General features: G+C 38.1%; 9 protein-coding genes across 9 annotated transcripts; 5 read left to right on the plus strand and 4 right to left on the minus strand.

Moving 5' to 3' along the window:
• Positions 1–319: 319 nt before the first annotated feature.
• NCAS0A07220 (SNG1 family protein) lies at positions 320–1,909 on the minus strand (the record flags this gene model as incomplete). Its single annotated transcript, XM_003673613.1, has 1 exon — positions 320–1,909. The coding sequence occupies one exon, from the start codon at positions 1,907–1,909 to the stop codon at positions 320–322; it is 1,590 nt and encodes a 529-aa protein (XP_003673661.1).
• Positions 1,910–3,642: 1,733 nt separating this feature from the next.
• NCAS0A07230 (uncharacterized protein) lies at positions 3,643–4,569 on the minus strand (the record flags this gene model as incomplete). Its single annotated transcript, XM_003673614.1, has 1 exon — positions 3,643–4,569. The coding sequence occupies one exon, from the start codon at positions 4,567–4,569 to the stop codon at positions 3,643–3,645; it is 927 nt and encodes a 308-aa protein (XP_003673662.1).
• A 1,182-nt stretch (positions 4,570–5,751) lies between these two features.
• NCAS0A07240 (putative alanine--tRNA ligase) lies at positions 5,752–7,116 on the plus strand (the record flags this gene model as incomplete). The annotated part of the gene is made up of 1 exon (XM_003673615.1): positions 5,752–7,116. One exon carries the CDS (start codon positions 5,752–5,754, stop codon positions 7,114–7,116), a length of 1,365 nt encoding a protein of 454 aa, XP_003673663.1.
• A 293-nt stretch (positions 7,117–7,409) lies between these two features.
• NCAS0A07250 (uncharacterized protein) lies at positions 7,410–8,249 on the minus strand (the record flags this gene model as incomplete). Its single annotated transcript, XM_003673616.1, has 1 exon — positions 7,410–8,249. One exon carries the CDS (start codon positions 8,247–8,249, stop codon positions 7,410–7,412), a length of 840 nt encoding a protein of 279 aa, XP_003673664.1.
• A 994-nt stretch (positions 8,250–9,243) lies between these two features.
• On the plus strand, positions 9,244–11,502 carry PMT6 (dolichyl-phosphate-mannose-protein mannosyltransferase PMT6; the record flags this gene model as incomplete). The annotated part of the gene is made up of 1 exon (XM_003673617.1): positions 9,244–11,502. One exon carries the CDS (start codon positions 9,244–9,246, stop codon positions 11,500–11,502), a length of 2,259 nt encoding a protein of 752 aa, XP_003673665.1.
• A 91-nt stretch (positions 11,503–11,593) lies between these two features.
• ELP2 (Elongator subunit ELP2) lies at positions 11,594–13,993 on the minus strand (the record flags this gene model as incomplete). The annotated part of the gene is made up of 1 exon (XM_003673618.1): positions 11,594–13,993. The coding sequence occupies one exon, from the start codon at positions 13,991–13,993 to the stop codon at positions 11,594–11,596; it is 2,400 nt and encodes a 799-aa protein (XP_003673666.1).
• A 413-nt stretch (positions 13,994–14,406) lies between these two features.
• YCH1 (phosphatase YCH1) lies at positions 14,407–14,856 on the plus strand (the record flags this gene model as incomplete). Its single annotated transcript, XM_003673619.1, has 1 exon — positions 14,407–14,856. The coding sequence occupies one exon, from the start codon at positions 14,407–14,409 to the stop codon at positions 14,854–14,856; it is 450 nt and encodes a 149-aa protein (XP_003673667.1).
• A 222-nt stretch (positions 14,857–15,078) lies between these two features.
• ADE3 (trifunctional formate-tetrahydrofolate ligase/methenyltetrahydrofolate cyclohydrolase/methylenetetrahydrofolate dehydrogenase ADE3) lies at positions 15,079–17,925 on the plus strand (the record flags this gene model as incomplete). The annotated part of the gene is made up of 1 exon (XM_003673620.1): positions 15,079–17,925. One exon carries the CDS (start codon positions 15,079–15,081, stop codon positions 17,923–17,925), a length of 2,847 nt encoding a protein of 948 aa, XP_003673668.1.
• A 206-nt stretch (positions 17,926–18,131) lies between these two features.
• On the plus strand, positions 18,132–19,001 carry TDA10 (putative ATP-dependent kinase; the record flags this gene model as incomplete). Its single annotated transcript, XM_003673621.1, has 1 exon — positions 18,132–19,001. One exon carries the CDS (start codon positions 18,132–18,134, stop codon positions 18,999–19,001), a length of 870 nt encoding a protein of 289 aa, XP_003673669.1.
• Between the last annotated feature and the right edge of the window lie 334 nt (positions 19,002–19,335).

Genomic DNA, 19,335 nt, shown 5'->3' on the forward strand with positions numbered 1-19,335 from the left:
AATCTTAACTTCTTGTGTTATGCCTATTTAACAATTGTTTATGGCTTAATCATCTATTATTTTGACACAATTGATTTTTTAACTTTTTTGAAATTCCCGACCCAGTTTTCCCTGTATTTTTTATCGCGGGATTCTTAGGTAAGTAACCTGCGGAAATCAATGTTTTTTTTTTGAAAACGCAAATGATAGGCTATCTATTCATTAACGTTAACAGTTTTTGATTTCCGGGGAAAAATTAATAAATAACTGTTTACTTTGTTCATACTTGTATAAAATGATTAAATAATGAAAAATTGAAACTTAAATAGAATGATCCGCTTCAACTTGCCTTCTTCTGAGCTTGAGCCTTGGCAGCTTCAGCCTCTTTAGCGGCTCTCTCCTGTAATGTCTTACCAACAAATTTCATAATGAAGGGGAACAAACATGTGTTTAAAACTATCCAGGCAACCAGGATCCCGTAATTTCTCCCCATCTTGCTTCTTTCTAAATCACAGAATATGACTTTATACACATCGAGGGCGTTATGCATGGGCATCATGTACCCGTATCTATAAAATGGACTATTTAAAGCCAAGGGGAAAAATGAAGGTGCCATGTTTAATATAACGAATGAGACGACCCAGAACCAAAAATATGTCGGACCAAAAGTGAAGATTAAAGATGCAACATTTTCGTTGGCACCCCCGACAGCAGCCATGTATAACCAAGTGGTCATCCAATATATTACAAATCCACCACGGCCAAATGCTCGGGTGAAATCTATTTGGAAGATAGCGGAGACTGTGCAGTAGAATAGGGAAAGGAAGAAGAAAGTGATCCATGAGATGAAAAGTCTGTATAGGATGATATGTCTTGGTGTAAGTAATTGTGACATTCGGATATGCAAAGGTGTAAAGATTAAGAATTGGAAGACTGTTATTGTTAGGGAATAGATGGTACCTGCCAATAGTGGTCCCATAAGGGCACGATTGTAGAATGATCTATAGTCCCAGTATTGGAAGTTAATATTTGTTGCTCTTGAGAGAGATGTGGGTGCCAACGAAGATATTTGATTTGTTGGATCCATTTGAGCTAAGATAGTGGGTAAATATTGTTCCATGTAAATTTCTCTATATGCGGATTCCATTTCTTGTACGACTAGGACCATTGCTGCTTGAACACTTGTTACGTCCCTTGCGGTTTCGTAAATAACTTGAAAGAAGTTTGTAGCATTGAATAATGTCTCTGGCGTCGTAGATTGTGGTTGCACTAATGATTGCATTAGTGATGCAGTAGCGTTTGGTTTCACGTTAACGGCGACCCAAAATCGTTCTTGAAAAATTAAATCCACGACTTTGTTGTTAATATCTGATGCATTTGTTAGATGATAATGGTCCATAAAAGTGGAGGTGTTATATACATGCCATGTACCCGGTAGGGAAGGCACGATTTCCGGAAGGAATGAAGCCATGGATGGTACTGAGAGTCCCCCCAATTGCAATGGTTCATCCTGTACAACCATAAGATAATGTACTTTATGGAAATATTGATTTGTACCGTACAGACAACCCCAAAATATGGGTAGAACAGTACAGCAAAACAATCCGATGATTGCGTTAATGGATATGAATTTCCAGAATATTTTCTTTCTATGCTGGGTCAAATGTGGAGAGAATAAAGTTGTCTTTGCAGGTGCCAATTCGGGCAGACTAGCAATCGTTATTGCCTCATCTTCACCTGGATGTTGTGATAAACTGGTTCTTCTTTCTTTTAACGGGTTTTGCTTTTCCTCGTCGGAGGTTGTGTTGAGGTTATCCATGGATTGTGTCATCATTCTTGCTAAAATGTTTGCATCGTTTGGGATGATTGGATCATGAAGATCCTGAACGTCATCGGCGATGCTGTTGCTATTGCTATCACTGGAGTCCATTGTAGGTGGCTTTTCTATATGAATTGGTGATACTAGCGATGAAATATTTCAAATAAAGGAGACACGGCGGTGATTATCTGAGCGGATCTATGCGTATGAGGCTAGCGAGCAGAGACTAGAGTGATTGTAGATGTATTAGAGTTTGATCTGTGTGAATGACAGGAAAATTATTCAGTTATAAATATAAAAACAAGAACAGAACAATAAAACACGATGTATATATTTCATCTAGGATTGCCCTAAGACGGTTCCTAGAAACTCCTGGCTTATAGTTAGTTGGTTAGCCAACGGCAGCGAAGAAAAACTGGCAAAGTGGAATGGTAGCCCCGCACCCCCTTCGGGTTTTCCGCGGAATATAACAGCCGTTCCGCGGGTTACGTAACAATAGATTTAGGACAGATTATGTAAACACACAGAACAATGAAATAAATTTAGGACATACAAGTTGAAGATGTAGTTATTCTCGGAGAGAGGAAGTTTCTGAATCTAGCACCTTTAACACACAGACAGGAGGAAGCTCAGGAAATGTGAGCGCCAAAATGCAAAACGTATTAATACTCGAGCCTATGCCAAATCATTCATCGATAATTCAACAATTCCACACAAATTTCATACATTGTTTTAACAGATAGAGAAAAAATTATAACAATACCAAAGGAACGGAAAGCCTCCATTCAATATAACATTATACCTGCAGGGTTTATGGAACTATCAATATACATTGATAACTAGAATAATTGATTTAAAGCCTTACTGACAATTTTAGCAACAAACTACCCAGCTAACTAGTACTTCTGTCTGTCCCTTGGTAAATATAAACGACGCTGCAAAGACAGAGTATTGAAAATGCTATTGCTAGAAAACTATATATAGACACCGACGAGTCCCTCACATATTTGTACTTCACACAGATATGGAATAACTTCAAGTTAAAATAAATGGCCGCAATGTCAACGACTGTCACGTAAATAATCGTGAAGTAGTCGAAACAAATAAAGCATAACAAATTTCCACTTACCAAAAAAAAAGTGTTAAAAGCGTAACAAGAACCAACTGGGTCCATAGAAAATTCCCACTGGAATAATCATTGTAACTACTGAGTGGGAAAGTGTAGTCTTCGAATTCTGATGGATCAATAATCCCTACTCGCTCAATGTCTATCATTTGGCAATTGTCGTTGTCTTCTATGTATAAGTCACTTATTAACATTGTTTTCAAAGGTAATTAAACCTTTTCTTTATCTTTAAAAGGGTAAAAAAAACCCTTTCCCTCTGTGTCCCTAAAGTAAAAATTATCAGGGCCCTCCCACCGAGCACTGCCAAGAGGTTTTTTTAATATATGTCGTTCAGGAACCCTCCGCTTACATAATATCGGTTTGAATTTCATAATTCGATACATATCGAGGAAACAATCTCCCACAGTGGTGGGCCAACTAACATTTCTAAAAGGATTCTGTTTGCGTCTAGGACATCCAAACCCCAGTTGCTTATTGTGCTGAATTTTTCAACAGATTCAATAACCAACTGGAACAGAAGGTCATAAATAATCAAAAACACTAAAAATTCATTATAAGCAAGAAATATGTATTAACAAATTTAATAAGTTAAGTTAAAAGCTATAAGAGTGCATGAAACAAATGGTACGGATTTATACAAAAGAAAAAGGAAGCCGAAATAAAATTTAAAGAACTGAAATGGGTAACTATCAAGCATTCAAATTGGACAACATTTAAACTATAATAAGAATGGAATGACACCCAAGACAAACCATGGTTTCATAGTAGCTATCATATTAGCATCACCTTCAGAGGTTTGGGATTTTTCAAGCTCATCTTCAACAACTAAATTATGAAGTTGTTGTAGTGTAGTGGTTTCAACATCCGATGGATAAGAAGTGCCAGAGACATCACTAGCACCAGAAGTATCAGAAGAGCCCTGAAAATGGTCGAGTGTTTCCAAAGAATTTTCAGAAGGATTGGACTCATTGGCACTCAATGTAGGGTCAATATATTTTGTTTCTTCAGAAGTTGGAATTAAAGTTGTTTTTGGCACTGAGACGGTCCAAGTCTCTGCTACAGGTGAGATGCCGGGGACAGAAATGACCCCTGTAGTGGGATAAATTTCTGACTTTTGAATAGTGGGAGATTCTGGGAGTGAACTGGTTTCTGATGAACTTGGGCCTCTACTTTTGCATTCTAAACGTGTTATAATTGGAAACAAAGTTGATTTAGAGGCGTATTGATTCACTGTCATACTCGTACTATTGCACGAATCCCAAAGGTAAGTGATTGTGCAATTATATGGGTATAAAAAGGTGGATTTAAAGCTTTCGTAAAGATAATTTTGGGACCAAGTTGAGGTATAACCCACGCAATCGTATAGGTCGGGATTGGTTTGACAGCTGTTGACGAAGCATTCCGTGGTATCAGTTGAAGTACAAACTTCATAACTGTGTTTACCAATAAAAGAAGTTAGAACTGCTTTCTCATTTTCAAACCAATAGAATGACGAGGTATAGGTGAGAGTGCTTGAAGTACAGTCCCATTCACTATTAGATTGGCAACTTTTGCATCCAGGATTAGGCAAAGAAGCGAAATCAGCGGCTTGAGTCATGGAAACTAGGACCATAGGGATGAATAGGGTTTTTGTTTGCATTTTCATTGTGTTAAATATGTGTTTTTAAAATTATGATGATTTTTTATTATCTTGCAAGGTATATAAGAGAGAGAATAACGAAAGCAAGTCTTTTATAAGCGAACTTATCTATGTTATAAAATAGTCTTTGCCATCTTTATGATGACGTATCATCGATTAGTTTTCTTGAAAACCAAAATAGGACTACGTATAATGGCTTAACAATAGACCATTTATAGAATGCCCAAGCGGAACAGAAAACGGCCCAAAATTGTGCCGGGATAATCCGGAGTGTCATTTTCAACTCCGATTTCCTTTTCAAGATGGAAACGTCATTAGATCTGTAAATTGTTATCATTGGCTCTCGTTTCACTTTCCATGATAATTGAAACTAAACCTAATATTCGTCTTACCGAGTCAGGTGGAAAAGAAACCCCATATGTTGATTAACATCCCACTACATCACTGTGATATAAAGAACAACGCGGAGGAAACCGGTCCTCAGTTTCGGTTCGGCGTCATTGAAGAACCACCTATCACCTCTTCCACCTTGAACGCCACCTATTTGCATTTGGCCCAACCTCCAGGAACAAATATTTTTTTGATTGCATAGCTATACAGGAATTGCAGTATTTCTTCGTCAACGATTCCGGCCACAACCTGTATCGTTCTCTGATATCCTGCACAGTTAACACTTTCGCATCAGGGCTTGCCCCTGAGTATGGGTTGCTAAGAAAATTGGATTTTCTAGTGACCCTAGAATCTGTTTCAACGCGGTTTATGTCATAGAAGCCTGATGTATAAGCAAGATAGGAAGGATCAAGGTCAGTAATCCCTACGGTCTCGATGGCCATCATTTTCCAATTCTACTTATAACAACAAATCTTCTGAAAAGAATGTTTTTAATTGACTTCGAGCCAAGTAAGTGGATCTTGTTGTTGCGTCAAAGTGAAAATGAAACGAGAGTCTTCTAAAATTTCCAAAAATTGAGGAACTTCTACTACTCAAATAGCACTCCTACTTGCAGATATCCATGATAGCTTATCCAAAACGAACAGAAGTGAATGTTGCCTGAAGATATCTCACAGAATGCCCTTCGTGTTGTTCTCTACAGACATGACACATCGCTAAACTAGGCGTTAATTTTTCCTATTTTGAAAAATTCATCAAGGAACACTCAGATCAGGTCAAACACCCAACAAGTCAACAATGACAAAGGCAACAACTTCAGTAGTAGTGGGGCAACTCGCATGTCAAAAGGATTCTTTCTGCCTTGACAATTTCCAAACCACAGTAATCTCCTGTAAGGAGCTCAAAGGAACACCCACCAAATACGAGGTTGAACTACAAGACACCATCCTGTTCCCAGAGGGTGGCGGACAACCCAGTGACACAGGAACCATCACCATTGTGTCATCTGGTGATATTATTCCCGTGAAATACGTTTATAGGGTTGGATTACATGCTAATCATATGGTCTCCCAGTATATTGAGCCGGGCACTAAAGTCGACCTGACGGTGGATTCAGAAAAGAGAATCGATTACATGCAGCAACATACGGGCCAACATTTGTTGAGTGCTCTATTGGAATCTCAGTATGCATTGAACACTCTATCGTGGTCCATGGGTGGTGTCCCCAAGGAGAAGAACGGGATTGCCATTGAGTTGGAACCAAGTGATTATTTCAATTATATTGAATTATCAAGAAAGTTAACTGAGGAGGAGATTAAGAATGTGACAACATTAATGAGGAAGTACATTGTCTTGGATCCTCAGGTTATTACTGTTAAAGAGAGAAATCCGCAGGAAACTGTCACTGATGACGCTAGTTTCTCTAAGATTCCGGAGGATTATGATATGACCAATGGGGTCATAAGGACCATTCATATTGGAAATTTGGATTCCAATCCATGTTGTGGTACTCATTTGAACTCTACAGCTACTATTGGCGGTATATTGATTTCAAGAAATCAAACTTCTGTCAGAGGTACTAATTCAAGATTGTATTTCATGTGTGGTAATCGTATTGCGCAATATGGTGAATTTGCCAATGATACATTATTGAAGTTGAAAAGTAGTTTCAGTTGTGGAGAAACTCAAATCATGGAGAAAGTTGAACAGCAAAAGGAGCAATTACAAAAGAGTAACAAAAGAGAGCGTTTTTGGATTAAAGAACTGGCAATTTTGGAGGCAAAAAAGATTTTGCTAAATCTGAAAGATATAAAGGGAAGAACATATTTATTAAAGGATGAATTTGGTACTCTGGAGTATTTATTGGCCATATTTAAAGAACTTTCAAGTGTCCTAAAGGAGGAACAAAACAACTATAAAGAATATCTAATTGTCCTATGCGGTAGAGAAACACAGACAAAAACCGGGCCGTTAATGATCATATCTGAATCAGGAGAGAAAATTAATGAAGTTTCAACAAAATTATCTTCAATGATTGAAACTTTGAAAGGTGGCGGTGGAAAGAAGGGAGGTAAATGGCAAGGAAAGATATCCTCATTTAGCAATAATGACTGGGACAGCCTTGCACATTATCTGAATACTGATTATATGGAACAACATTAATGTTCATGTTGTTTAAGAGATAAAAATTTACAATTAATACATTATAGATACGAAATATAGAGATAATCGATGCTAAATAAAAAGGTTAATGACTTAATGATAAATGCTTAGTTACAATAATGCTAATATGATACTCTCCATTGTTCTCTTTTCCCTTTTGGTAAAATCAAACCCGATTACTACCTTTATACTTTCAATATTATGAAAAAAATACAGTTAGACCCGTAGGAGAAAGCAATATTAATGAGCTGTGTATGACACTGGTTAATCTTAAGTTGCATTATTACATTGAGCTACATATGAACAGTATCATCCACTGGATAAAATGGAGTACCAACCACAGATTCATCAACCGTAGAATAAAATTCATTGTTACCAACTGAAGGAGCTTGTTGACTTTGATCCACGTTCTTATCACCATTAATTTTCTTTAATGTCACCACCCCATCACTTATCTTTCTCATCAACCCAATAAATTTAGATTCTGCAAATTTAGCATTGACTGAACTATTGGAAGATATAGATGACGGTGTGGAACATGATTCCACAATATCCCTGGCAGTTTTTTGTAATTGCAATTGTTCCTCATCGAGAACATTATCGTTTCTCGCTGTGCCAGCATTAGCATTATTTTCTATTTCCAATTCTTTTTCCACAGATTGGAATTGCAAATCAAAGTAAGAATCAATATCCATCCCATCTCCATTTCTTTGTTGCCGTAGTGGTGAGGGTACAAACATCGATGGTTGCGGAAGAGGTTGGTGTGCGACGTTCATCGACATGGGAGGCACTTGCCTCTGTGGCTGTGATGATTCATAACTGGAATAGAGCCTTTTGTATTCTTGACTGAACTCTAATGGATCTTTAATTTGCATGCTAGAAAATTGAGATGCCCAATCTTCGGCGATGCCCTGTTGGCTCTGTGCTGGTAGTAGATGAGGTCTATTTACTGAATAGTCTTGATTATTCCTATTCATAAACGTAGTTTCATGGGGGGATGCGTCATTAGTATTATAATGGTCGGAAACCTGTGTCTTCCTCGAGACAATAGGACGGTGTGTGCTTAAGAGAGTATTGTTCTTGGGCGATAAAAACTGCCCCACTGGATTTGTCGAGCAACTACTTGAATCCATCCTCTTTGTATTACTGTGTTGGTGAAATATAGAATACTGGGGAAGTGGAGAGGAAACTATTTATTTACTTGAAACTATACTGTATCGTTATATATATAGTCTAATGCCTCTTGTCTTTGAGTGTATTGTTATCGAAAAACTTGGCAGTGAAAAATTCCATCGGAATATTCCGAGATATTCCGATCCGAGCCGCTCATTCAATGAAACAATTGCAAAGTTGACTTTCTAGACATAAAGAAGAGTTCTTATGACTTGGATACTGGTACTGCTATTATATTGCATTCATTTTGAAAGGGACCTTTTCTCGAAATAATAACCCAAAAAATTCAAAAAAGAATAGTGCAACAACGAAAACTTGGAAGAATTTGTAGGTTATAATTGAAGAAAATAATTTTTAGATTTGTTTCTTAGCTACTGAAAGGTAAAGGAACTAACCACAATTTTCAAATTATTTAATTAACTAGCTATTTTCTAGCAATAGTTATCGGATAAATGAGTTCTTCTTCGAAAGTCTTCTAACAATTTATAGAATGCCCCAAATCTTTTATAACCATAAAAAAGTTATTCAGTTGAATGGAAACAACGAAGGCATAAAGAGAATCCAAAAATCAACATCCTTACTTTTTGTAAAGAAGAGAAAGAAAGAAAGAAAGTAAAAAGTTTCATTTTAATGCCTTAATTAAAACTCCGAACAACGAATAAAGGTTGCATCGAAGAACATCACTCATGCCATGCAGAACACTCAACTGGCAAAATAAGAAATGACCACATCAAGGGGTTTAATTATGGTTGAAACAATAATCTTTTTTAACACAAAACTGAGTTTTATCCAATGTTCCATAGCATTAACTTGACTTGACTTCTGTTGCAGGCGCTTCTATAAGAAAATATCAATATAATATTCTCCAGCCCGAGAATATCAGCTTTGACAACTAGAGAGGACTTTCAAACTCAAACAAGACATCAACCTACATTCTTAGAAACACAAGAGACTATGGCAGACATTTCGAAGGATAGTACTGTCAGCATACATCCTACTGACTCAAGTCTCAGGGAGCGAAAAGCCGTCACCCAAACTTCAACGGAACTTGATATAAAACAACATGAACCTGATGATTCTAAACAAAATAAATCAAGATACCCTTATGTGACAACAGCGAAGATATCTAGTTCTATGAGAAGCTATATTGGTCCATTATTATTGACGATTTTAAGTTTCCAATTAAGATTCCATGATATCGGCAAGAATAACCATGTAGTTTGGGATGAAGCTCATTTTGGTAAGTTCGGCTCCTATTACATAACACATGAATTTTATCATGATGTCCATCCACCATTAGGTAAAATGCTTATTGCATTAAGTGAATACCTAGCAGGTTTTGACGGTCATTTCAATTTTGATTCAAACGAGGCATATCCAGAGGAGGTTAACTATATATTCATGAGACAATTCAATGCTATGTTTGGTGCCTTGTGTGTTCCCGTGACACTATTTACAACAAGATCAATGGGGTTTAATTGGCTCACATCATACCTTGTTACTCTTATGGTTACTTTGGAACATTCATATATTGTATTATCCAAATTTATCCTTTTAGATTCAATATTACTCTTTTTCACTTTGACAACATTTGCCTGTATGGTTAAACTTTATACCTTGAAAAAAAGACAATTAACTAAACAATGGTCTCTTTGGATGCTACTTACAGGATTGTCTGTCGGCTGTGTCTGTTCTGTGAAGTGGGTTGGCTTATTTATTACAATCATTGTGGGTCTTTTCACGATAATGGAATTATTTACGCACCATTATGACAAAACCTTGCCAAGGGTCAAGTACTATAAACATTGGATGATTAGAATAATTGATTTAATTATTATTCCATTCTTAATATATATGTTTTGTTTCAAGATCCACTTCACTCTGTTATACAAATCTGGTACTGGTGATTCTGCAACCAATACTCTTTTCCAAGTCAATTTAGAGGGGACTACCATCGAGAATGGACCAAGAGATGTCATGTATGGATCAGAGGTAACAATAAGATCTCATGGACTGAGTCCCAACCTATTACATTCTCATGTACAGTTATACCCTGATGGTTCTCGTCAACGTCAAATTACCGGATATGGTCATTCAGATTCTAATAATGTTTGGGAATTCCAATTTGCAAGAGAAGACACTAGAAGCTTAACTGATAATTTGAAGACACCTATTACTGATGGGGCTGAAATTAGACTAGTGCATAATAATACACGTGCCAATTTACATTCTCATGAAATATTATCTCATGTTTCTAAGGGCAATTTTGAAGTTTCTGGCTATAGCACTGAATTTAATGGAGATGTTTACGACGATTGGATTTTAGAGATTGTTGATCAAATGGATTCCGGAAACCCTGATTTTCATAAAGAAGATCAAAACATTGTGCACCCAGTCTCTACTTTTTTCAGACTAAGACACAAGGTCCTGGGTTGTTACTTGGCATCAACTGGACTGGCCTACCCAAGTTGGGGGTTCCAACAAGCGGAAATAGTTTGCAAAAAATCATGGTCTCATAGAGATAAAGCCACATGGTGGAACGTGGAAGATCATTGGAATGACCAGCTACCCATTGAAGAAGACTATGTCCCACCAAAGTCAAAATTCTGGACTGATTTTATTTTAATAAATTTTGCAATGGCATCTTCAAATAGTGCCCTTGTTCCAGATGCAGATAAATTTGATCCATTAGCTTCTAAGCCTTGGGAATGGCCTACATTACATAGGGGTTTAAGGTTATGTTCATGGTCCCGTGATGTTTACAAGTATTATTTACTCGGATCACCCTTTAATACCTGGTTATCTACTCTTTCATTATTCCTCTTTGTCTTCATAATATCTAAAATTGCATATCAATGGAGAAGACAGCATCTGAATTTACAAGAAGATCAGCTTTGGCGATTGGGAATCCAAGGTATTTTCCCATTTTTGGCCTGGATAACACATTTTTTTCCATTCGTTATGATGGGAAGAGTTACCTATGTACATCATTACCTTCCTGCCCTATATTTTGCCATTCTAACCTTTGGGTTCGTTTTAGATTATTCCATCGGTAGAGCTAATCCATTTATCAAGTATCCAATTTATTTAGCCTTATTTGTCGGCTGCACATATATTTATGTGTTATTTGCACCAATATGCCAAGGACTACATGGTGATGTCGCAAAATATCTCCGATTAGAATGGTTACCTACTTGGAATATAGTGATATAGAAATTATATAATGAACCGTAAGATTATATCACTGTTTTTCTTTTGCTTTATATCGATAAATATTAGTACGTAGCGTTTGACCGTAAATGTATCAATTCAGAAGATCAATAGAATAAATACGAGTCGAAGTGTCGCTGCTTGCGGCAGCTAACCATAATTTGTTATTTCTTTGTGAGCGAGACCATCTCAATCTCGTTAATTTCTCCGCTGGTGTGATCAAATCATTTAGAACTTCCACAACATCAAAGCCACTTGTTGAATCATATTTATAAATGTAAATGGAACCATCTTCTAAACCAACAGCAATGAGAAGTTTACCATCAAGGACAGAATCAAACACAGATAATGCTGTTACAGGCTTGTCATGTTTAATGGAATTTTCCAGGTCAAAATTACTTTTATTTTCATCAAATTTCCAAAGTTTAATGGTTCTATCTCTGGACCCAGTAACAAAGACGTTACCAAACTCTAGTGGAGCCCAATCACCATCCCAAATAATTCTAGTATGTGGTTTTGCAGTTTTGTATTTTAAAGTAAATTTATCTGTTTCAGGATCCCTTTCCCAGACGACCCATTGTCTATCTCTACACACACTCAACAAGTACTTGCTATCTGGTGAAAACCGCAATTTCGTAACTGTCAAAGTATGGAATGCCAATGGAGGTTTTACCTCCAACCAATTATCGGTATTAAATATTCTAACAACAGCGTGTTGTGGGGTATTTGACCTACATGCAGATGCAATAAATTTCCCATCAGGAGAAACGTCTAAACAAGTAATTTCATAACCATGTCCATACAGTTTCTCAATCTCGGGCCACAATAAGTGTCTTTGTAATTGATCTTCCTTAGGTGGAGTAGTTAATTCACCTAGCATGTCGTATGACCCGTCATGATTAGCATTATTTTCTTCCTTTTCCTCGTCTGATTCCTCATCACCTGTACTAGCCTTATTGGATAAACCTAGAACGGGGACTGACGCAGTTTCTGGCATCTCCTCGACTGAATCTGTTTTAATACCAACAAACTTTTGTAATAGCTCAGCGACACCTTTTGGCTCATCAAAAGATCTTAATATCTTTTCATCACCACCACTTACAAATCTTGCACCACTCATTGGTTCCACACAAATCATATCATAACCATGAATTTGTGGTCTAGAGAACTCATGCCAAGTAGCTGTATTTCTCTTGGTACCATCGTTATTATAAATCCATGGAGCAAATAATCTCGTTGTTTGATCTAGAGAGGTAGATAGTAAATATTCACCCTTGGGGGACCATGCAATATCAGTGACCTGTTTTGTAGCACCAGTAATCCCTAACTCTTGATCGCAAAGAGTATTTCCTTCTTCTGTGGTCCATACTCTCCAAGAACCAGTTTTACCATTCGTTAGAATATAATCTTTGTTTTGGTGAGAGAACCAAAGACAAGACCAAAACCCACCTGCAGAACCAGTTGCTGTGGACGCACCTTTAGATGACAGTTCACCCAATCTTAGTCCGCACACCCAGATTCCAGATGCTTCATCAGGTTCCCATACCATCAATGCAGTATCTGCTGTGGAGGCTAACAATTGTAATCGTGTTTCATGCCATTGCAGAGAAGAAATCCAATCATCATGACCCATGATTAAAGCCTCAAAATTTATACAGACTCTTAGAGCATCAGTGACATGGAACTTGTACTGTTTATTGTTTAATAAAGCCAATTTAGTAGCGATGTCCTCATCATCCTCATCTTGTTCTTCAATGAGATCGTTTATTCTAATTCTCCACAATCTGATGTAACGATCCTGTGATCCTGAACATAATAAATAGTCACCCGGAGTCTCCTGATGGCGGAAAGCCAACGATTTAATCCAATCTTCATGACCTTCCAATTTGGCCGCCAATTGTAACGTTTCAATAGTTTCAGCAGTAGCATTAAGAACAAACGAAAACACGAAAACATTTACGTTAGTACCACCAACTGCCAATAGATATTTATCATCTATAACTTTAGAGAAGGCTAAGGCCAATGGAAGAACACCTTTTTGAACTTCGAATTCCTCTCCCAGAATAAATACATCTTCCTTCATTTTTTGAACCCACAATGATACTTTCCCATCGGCGCATCCCACAGCTATCAAACCAGGTAGGACGGCCAATGCAACTACGGTATGAGAATAATGGTCCAGTGTTTGCACACAAGTCCATCCGTCCACTTCCCTGGCTACACCTGGATTTTGTTTCCAAATCTTAACATGATGATCCTCAGAACAAGAAACCATATATGGTGTGTCCGTAATAAACTTAACACAAGTCACTTCAGCTTCATGGCCCTTCAAAGTGGCAAATACACCTTGAGAGTTCTCATCTAGGGGGTTCCAAAGAGCAATGGTTTGACCTGCACCGAAAGCTACAATGTGAGTTTTAGCGTGCTGATCTGAGACTTGGGTTTGTCTATTGGCACCAATGAATAGTGCCTCTTGAGTGGTAACTTGAAACATGTTTCTGACGATACTTTAGCCCCTGCCTTGTAGTTCTGGTCAAGTGATGATGTTGGTTCTGGTTACTAATTGGAAAATTTTTCAGTTCTCATTGCAAAAGTGAAAAAAGTCGAAGGGGAGTATAAACGCTGGGCCGGGATCCCACTTTCCACACTGAAAGAGTCCACAATTATATGGATCCCGGCACAATTAGTTAATAAAGCAATATTTCTTCATCAGATAATGATTATCAATATAAACAGAATTAATGGGCCCCAATGACCTTCCATTAACCCAATACAACGATTACCTTTTATTTTGGGAAGAATTATTGAACATCGAACCAATACGTATAAGAAACGGAAAACTCGCAGTTGAGAAAGTTCCACTCACGTTAACTTACATTGTATTGCCTCGCAACTAAGCAAACAACGATGGGTGCACGTTCAGTAACCAATATCAAGTACCTAGACGCCGCCGACCTACACGAATGGATCAAGAAGGGCCATACATCGCTGGGACAAGCATTCCAAGTGATCGATGTTCGAGGTTCAGATTACATCGGCGGGCACATCCTGGGCTGTTGGAATTATCCGTACAAAAAACTCTCTGGAGATGATGCCACCATGGAGGAATTACGAGACCGGATCCTTTCCATCTCGAGGAACCATGAGGATGTGATCGTCAACGTGGTATTCCATTGTGCTCAGTCTCAACAGAGAGGACCTTCTGCGGCCATGAAGTTCCTACGGGCATTGCAAGATAAGGACCTACAGACAGTGAAGGTGTGGATACTGAGAGGTGGGTTCAACCATTGGCAAGATGTATACGGGGAGGATGATGAGGTGACAGAGGGTTACGAACCTGCTCTCTGGGGTTGGTAGACATACAATTTATATAATTTATTCATTCATTCATTAATTGTTAACACAGTTTTTGTAGGTTTTTTGACTCGTGAAATTTCGCTGTCACAGTTTTCATTTTGAAATTTGGAAAAAACAGTCAGATGATTCATTTTAAGAAGATTCTTCACTCTTTCATCTCTTGTTACCTCATCTTATCTTTCGGATAACTCATCAACAGGTGAATAAGTCGATACAGCAACAATGAGTGGCCAGTTGATTGACGGTAAACAATGTGCCCAGACAATCCGTTCCGAGATTGCTCAAGAAGTGGCTCAATTGAAATCTCAGATCCCAAACTTCCATCCGCACTTAGCCATCATTCAAGTCGGAAACAGACCAGATTCTGCTACGTATGTCCGTATGAAGCGTAAGGCTGCCGAAGAAGCTGACATTATTGTCAATTTCGTTCATTTGGATGAAAACGTCTCTCAAGCTGACCTTTTGGAAAAAATTGTTCTATTGAACGAAGATCCTGCTACTCACGGTATCATCGTCCAATTACCACTACCACCTCATATTAACGAGGATAAGGTTACGTCCGCCGTGCATTCTTCCAAGGATGTTGACGGGTTTGGTCCTATGAATATTGGTGAATTGAATAAGAAGAACGGGACCCCGGATTTCTTACCATGCACACCAAAGGGTATCATCGAGCTATTGAAACGTTATAACGTTACCATCAGTGGTTCTCGTTCTGTGGTGGTAGGTAGATCCGATATCGTTGGGTCTCCAGTGGCTGAATTATTGAAATCTTTGGATTCCACAGTTACGATTACTCATTCCAAGACCCATAATATCGAACAATATTTACAAGATGCCGATATTGTCGTGGTTGCCATTGGTAAACCGGAATTTGTTAAGGGGGAATGGTTCAAGGATAACAAGAAGGGTTGTGTGGTTATTGATGTTGGGACCAATTACGTCGAAGATCCAAATAAGAAATCTGGGTTTAAATGCGTGGGTGATGTTGAATTTAACGAAGCTTTGAAGTATGTTAGACTTATTACTCCCGTCCCAGGTGGAGTGGGCCCTATGACTGTGGCTATGCTGATGCAAAACACTTTAATTGCCGCTAAGCGTCAATTGGCTCATCATGGTAAACTAGTCGAATTCGAACCATTATCATTGAATTTATTAAAACCTGTCCCATCTGATTTCGAAATTTCTAGAGCTCAAAAACCTAAGGATATTTCTCAAGTGGCTTTGGAAGCAGGGATCTTGCCGTCTGAGTTGGAACCATATGGTTCCACAAAAGCTAAAGTCAGCTTAAAAATTTTAGATCGTCTTCAACATAAGGAGAATGGTAAATATGTCGTTGTTACTGGTATTACTCCAACCCCATTAGGTGAAGGTAAATCAACCACTACTGTTGGGCTGGCTCAAGCTCTTGGTGCTCATTTAAACAAAACCGTCTTTGCAAATGTTCGTCAACCATCTCAAGGTCCTACTTTTGGTATTAAAGGTGGTGCTGCAGGTGGTGGTTATTCTCAAGTGATTCCAATGGATGAATTTAATTTACATGTCACCGGTGACATTCATGCCATTTCAATTGCTAATAACTTGCTAGCAGCTGCTATTGATACAAGAATGTTCCATGAATCGACTCAAAAGGATGGTCCATTATATAAGAGATTAGTTCCAGCAAAGAAGGGTGAAAGGAAATTTACCCAATCTATGCTAAGAAGATTGAAAAAACTAGGTATCGATAAGACCAATCCAGATGATTTAACTCCAGAAGAAATTACCAGATTTGCTCGTCTTGATATTGATCCTGATACCATTACATGGAGACGTGTGGTGGACTGTAATGACAGATTCCTAAGAGGTATTACAGTGGGTGAAGCTCCAACTGAACGTGGTTTCACTAGAAAGACCGGGTTTGATATATCCGTGGCCTCTGAATGTATGGCTATCTTAGCCTTGACTAACTCATTGTCTGATATGAGAGAAAGATTGGGTGAAATTGTTATTGGTGCATCCAAGGCCGGTGAACCAATCACCTGTGAAGACATTGGTTGTGCTGGTGCAATGACTGCCTTGTTAAAGGATGCCATTAAGCCAAATATTATGCAAACTTTGGAAGGTACTCCAGTTTTCGTTCATGCTGGACCATTTGCTAACATTTCCATTGGGGCCTCGTCCGTTCTAGCTGACAAAATGGCTTTGAAATTAGCTGGGGTGGATGCTGAGTTGCCACAAGCGGAAAAGAATGAAAGATCTGGGTACGTGATCACTGAAGCCGGTTTCGACTTCACTATGGGTGGTGAGAGATTCTTAAACATCAAATGTCGTTCCTCCGGATTAGTCCCAGACGTTGTTGTCATCGTTGCTACTGTGAGAGCTTTGAAAGTACATGGTGGTGGGCCAGAAGTTAAAGCTGGTGCAGCATTGCCAAAGGAATACACCACGGAAAATGTTGATATGTTAAGAAAGGGGTGTGCCAATTTGGCCAAACATATTGCTAATGCTAAGCAATATAACTTGCCTGTTGTAGTTGCCATCAACAAGATGTCTTCTGACACTGCATTGGAACATGAAGTGATTAGAGAAGAATCATTGAAGGCTGGTGCCTATGATGCTATTGTTTCTAACCATTGGGAAGAGGGTGGTGCCGGTGCCGTTGACTTGGCCAATGGTATTATTAAGGCTACCCAAGAAACCACCAACGATGATTTCCAATTCTTATACGATACCAAGGGTTTATCTGTGGAACAAAAGATTGAAAAGATTGCAGAAATCATGTATGGTGCCAAAGACGTGGAGTTCTTGCCAGAAGCACAAAAGAAGATTGAATTGTACACCAAACAAGGTTTCGGTGATTTGCCCATTTGTATTGCAAAGACACAATATTCTTTGTCACATGATGCTGCATTGAAAGGTGTCCCCACAGGATTTACTTTCCCAATAAGAGATGTTAGAGCATCCATTGGTGCAGGCTACTTATATGCCCTTGCCGCTGAGATCCAAACCATCCCAGGGTTACCCACTCACTGTGGGTTCATGAACATTGAAGTAAATGACGACGGAGAGATCGAAGGTATGTTTTAGACGATATGCCTTTTATGTATTTATATATATGAGAAATTGTATAGAATTAACGTGATATTAGATTTATTTGAGACGCGCTGCAAATATTTCAAAGGGGATAAAAAGTTTAATATAAGAATAGAGATCATAGGTTCCTTGCAGATCCTTCACAATAGAAACCCTCAAGCAGCAAAATTGCAATCAAATTAAAGAAAAATAACGAAACCATGCCACATATGACTATAGTGGAACACTCATTTGAGTTTGTAGACACATATATTCCCGAATACTTTGAAACCGGCGCCACAGACCCATTGTACATTTTCGTATCAGGTCCTCAAGGTTCAGGGAAGACATATACAAGCAGATTATTATATGATCATCTAGTGGAAAAATACAAAGGGGAAAGGAAGGTCGCTTTGACATCTATTGATGATTTTTATTTGACGCATGACGATCAGTTGAAGTTGAGCAAAACCTTTTCCAAGAATAAATTATTACAAGGAAGAGGGTTGCCTGGTACTCATGACATGAATGTGTTGAATGATGTGTTAAACGCGGTGAACCAAAAGAGAGGTAATAACAGGGAGGAGAACAAATTATTGTTGCCCCAGTACGATAAATCAAAGTTCGACGGTGAGGGTGACAGATGTGCTACACGTCTAGAGTTGGATGTTCCTATTGATATAATAATATTAGAAGGGTGGTTTATTGGTTTTGAGGCCGTTTTACAAGGAAAAGATAACGATGATCTATTGAAAGGTGATATGGTCGACGTTAATGCGAAATTATTCATGTATGGAGATCTCATGTGGAAAAATCCCGAGATAAATTCATTGGGAATTGTACTTTGTGCTGATACCATCCAAAATGTATATACATGGAGAACTCAACAAGAACATGACCTTATTTCCAAAACTGGGAAGGGAATGACTGATGAAGAAGTGAAATCATTTGTTGACAGATATTTCCCATGTTATCAACTATATTACGAAAATCTTGTACGTGGTGAAAAGCTGGGATCCATTGCAACACTAACTTTGGGGATAGATATAGAGAGAAAGGTGTATTCATCCAAAGTGAGATGTATTGAATAATGATTATTTATCATATATACATATCAATCAAATTTAATGGGAGCAACAACAATATTTCGAGATCAATGAAAAGAACTTTACGTAGTTGCCTCAATTTTATATTCAATAACTTTATTTTTCTGTCATGTGACGTTAACATCGATCAACTTTAGTTTATAGGGTTTTCCAGATGGTACGGCATAATCACTCTATTATTTTCGCAAGAATAAAAGAAAGGTATAAATGCAAACGCAATGCAGGATTGAAATCAAATAGAATAGAACAACTAAATGAAATTTCGAAACCTTGATAGCAAGTGTTGAATGTGTAGCTGAAAAGTTTGCCTTTTTGAACC

This window comes from Naumovozyma castellii, chromosome 1 (assembly GCF_000237345.1).
Source record: "Naumovozyma castellii chromosome 1, complete genome".
NCBI classification, from domain to species: domain Eukaryota; kingdom Fungi; phylum Ascomycota; class Saccharomycetes; order Saccharomycetales; family Saccharomycetaceae; genus Naumovozyma; species Naumovozyma castellii.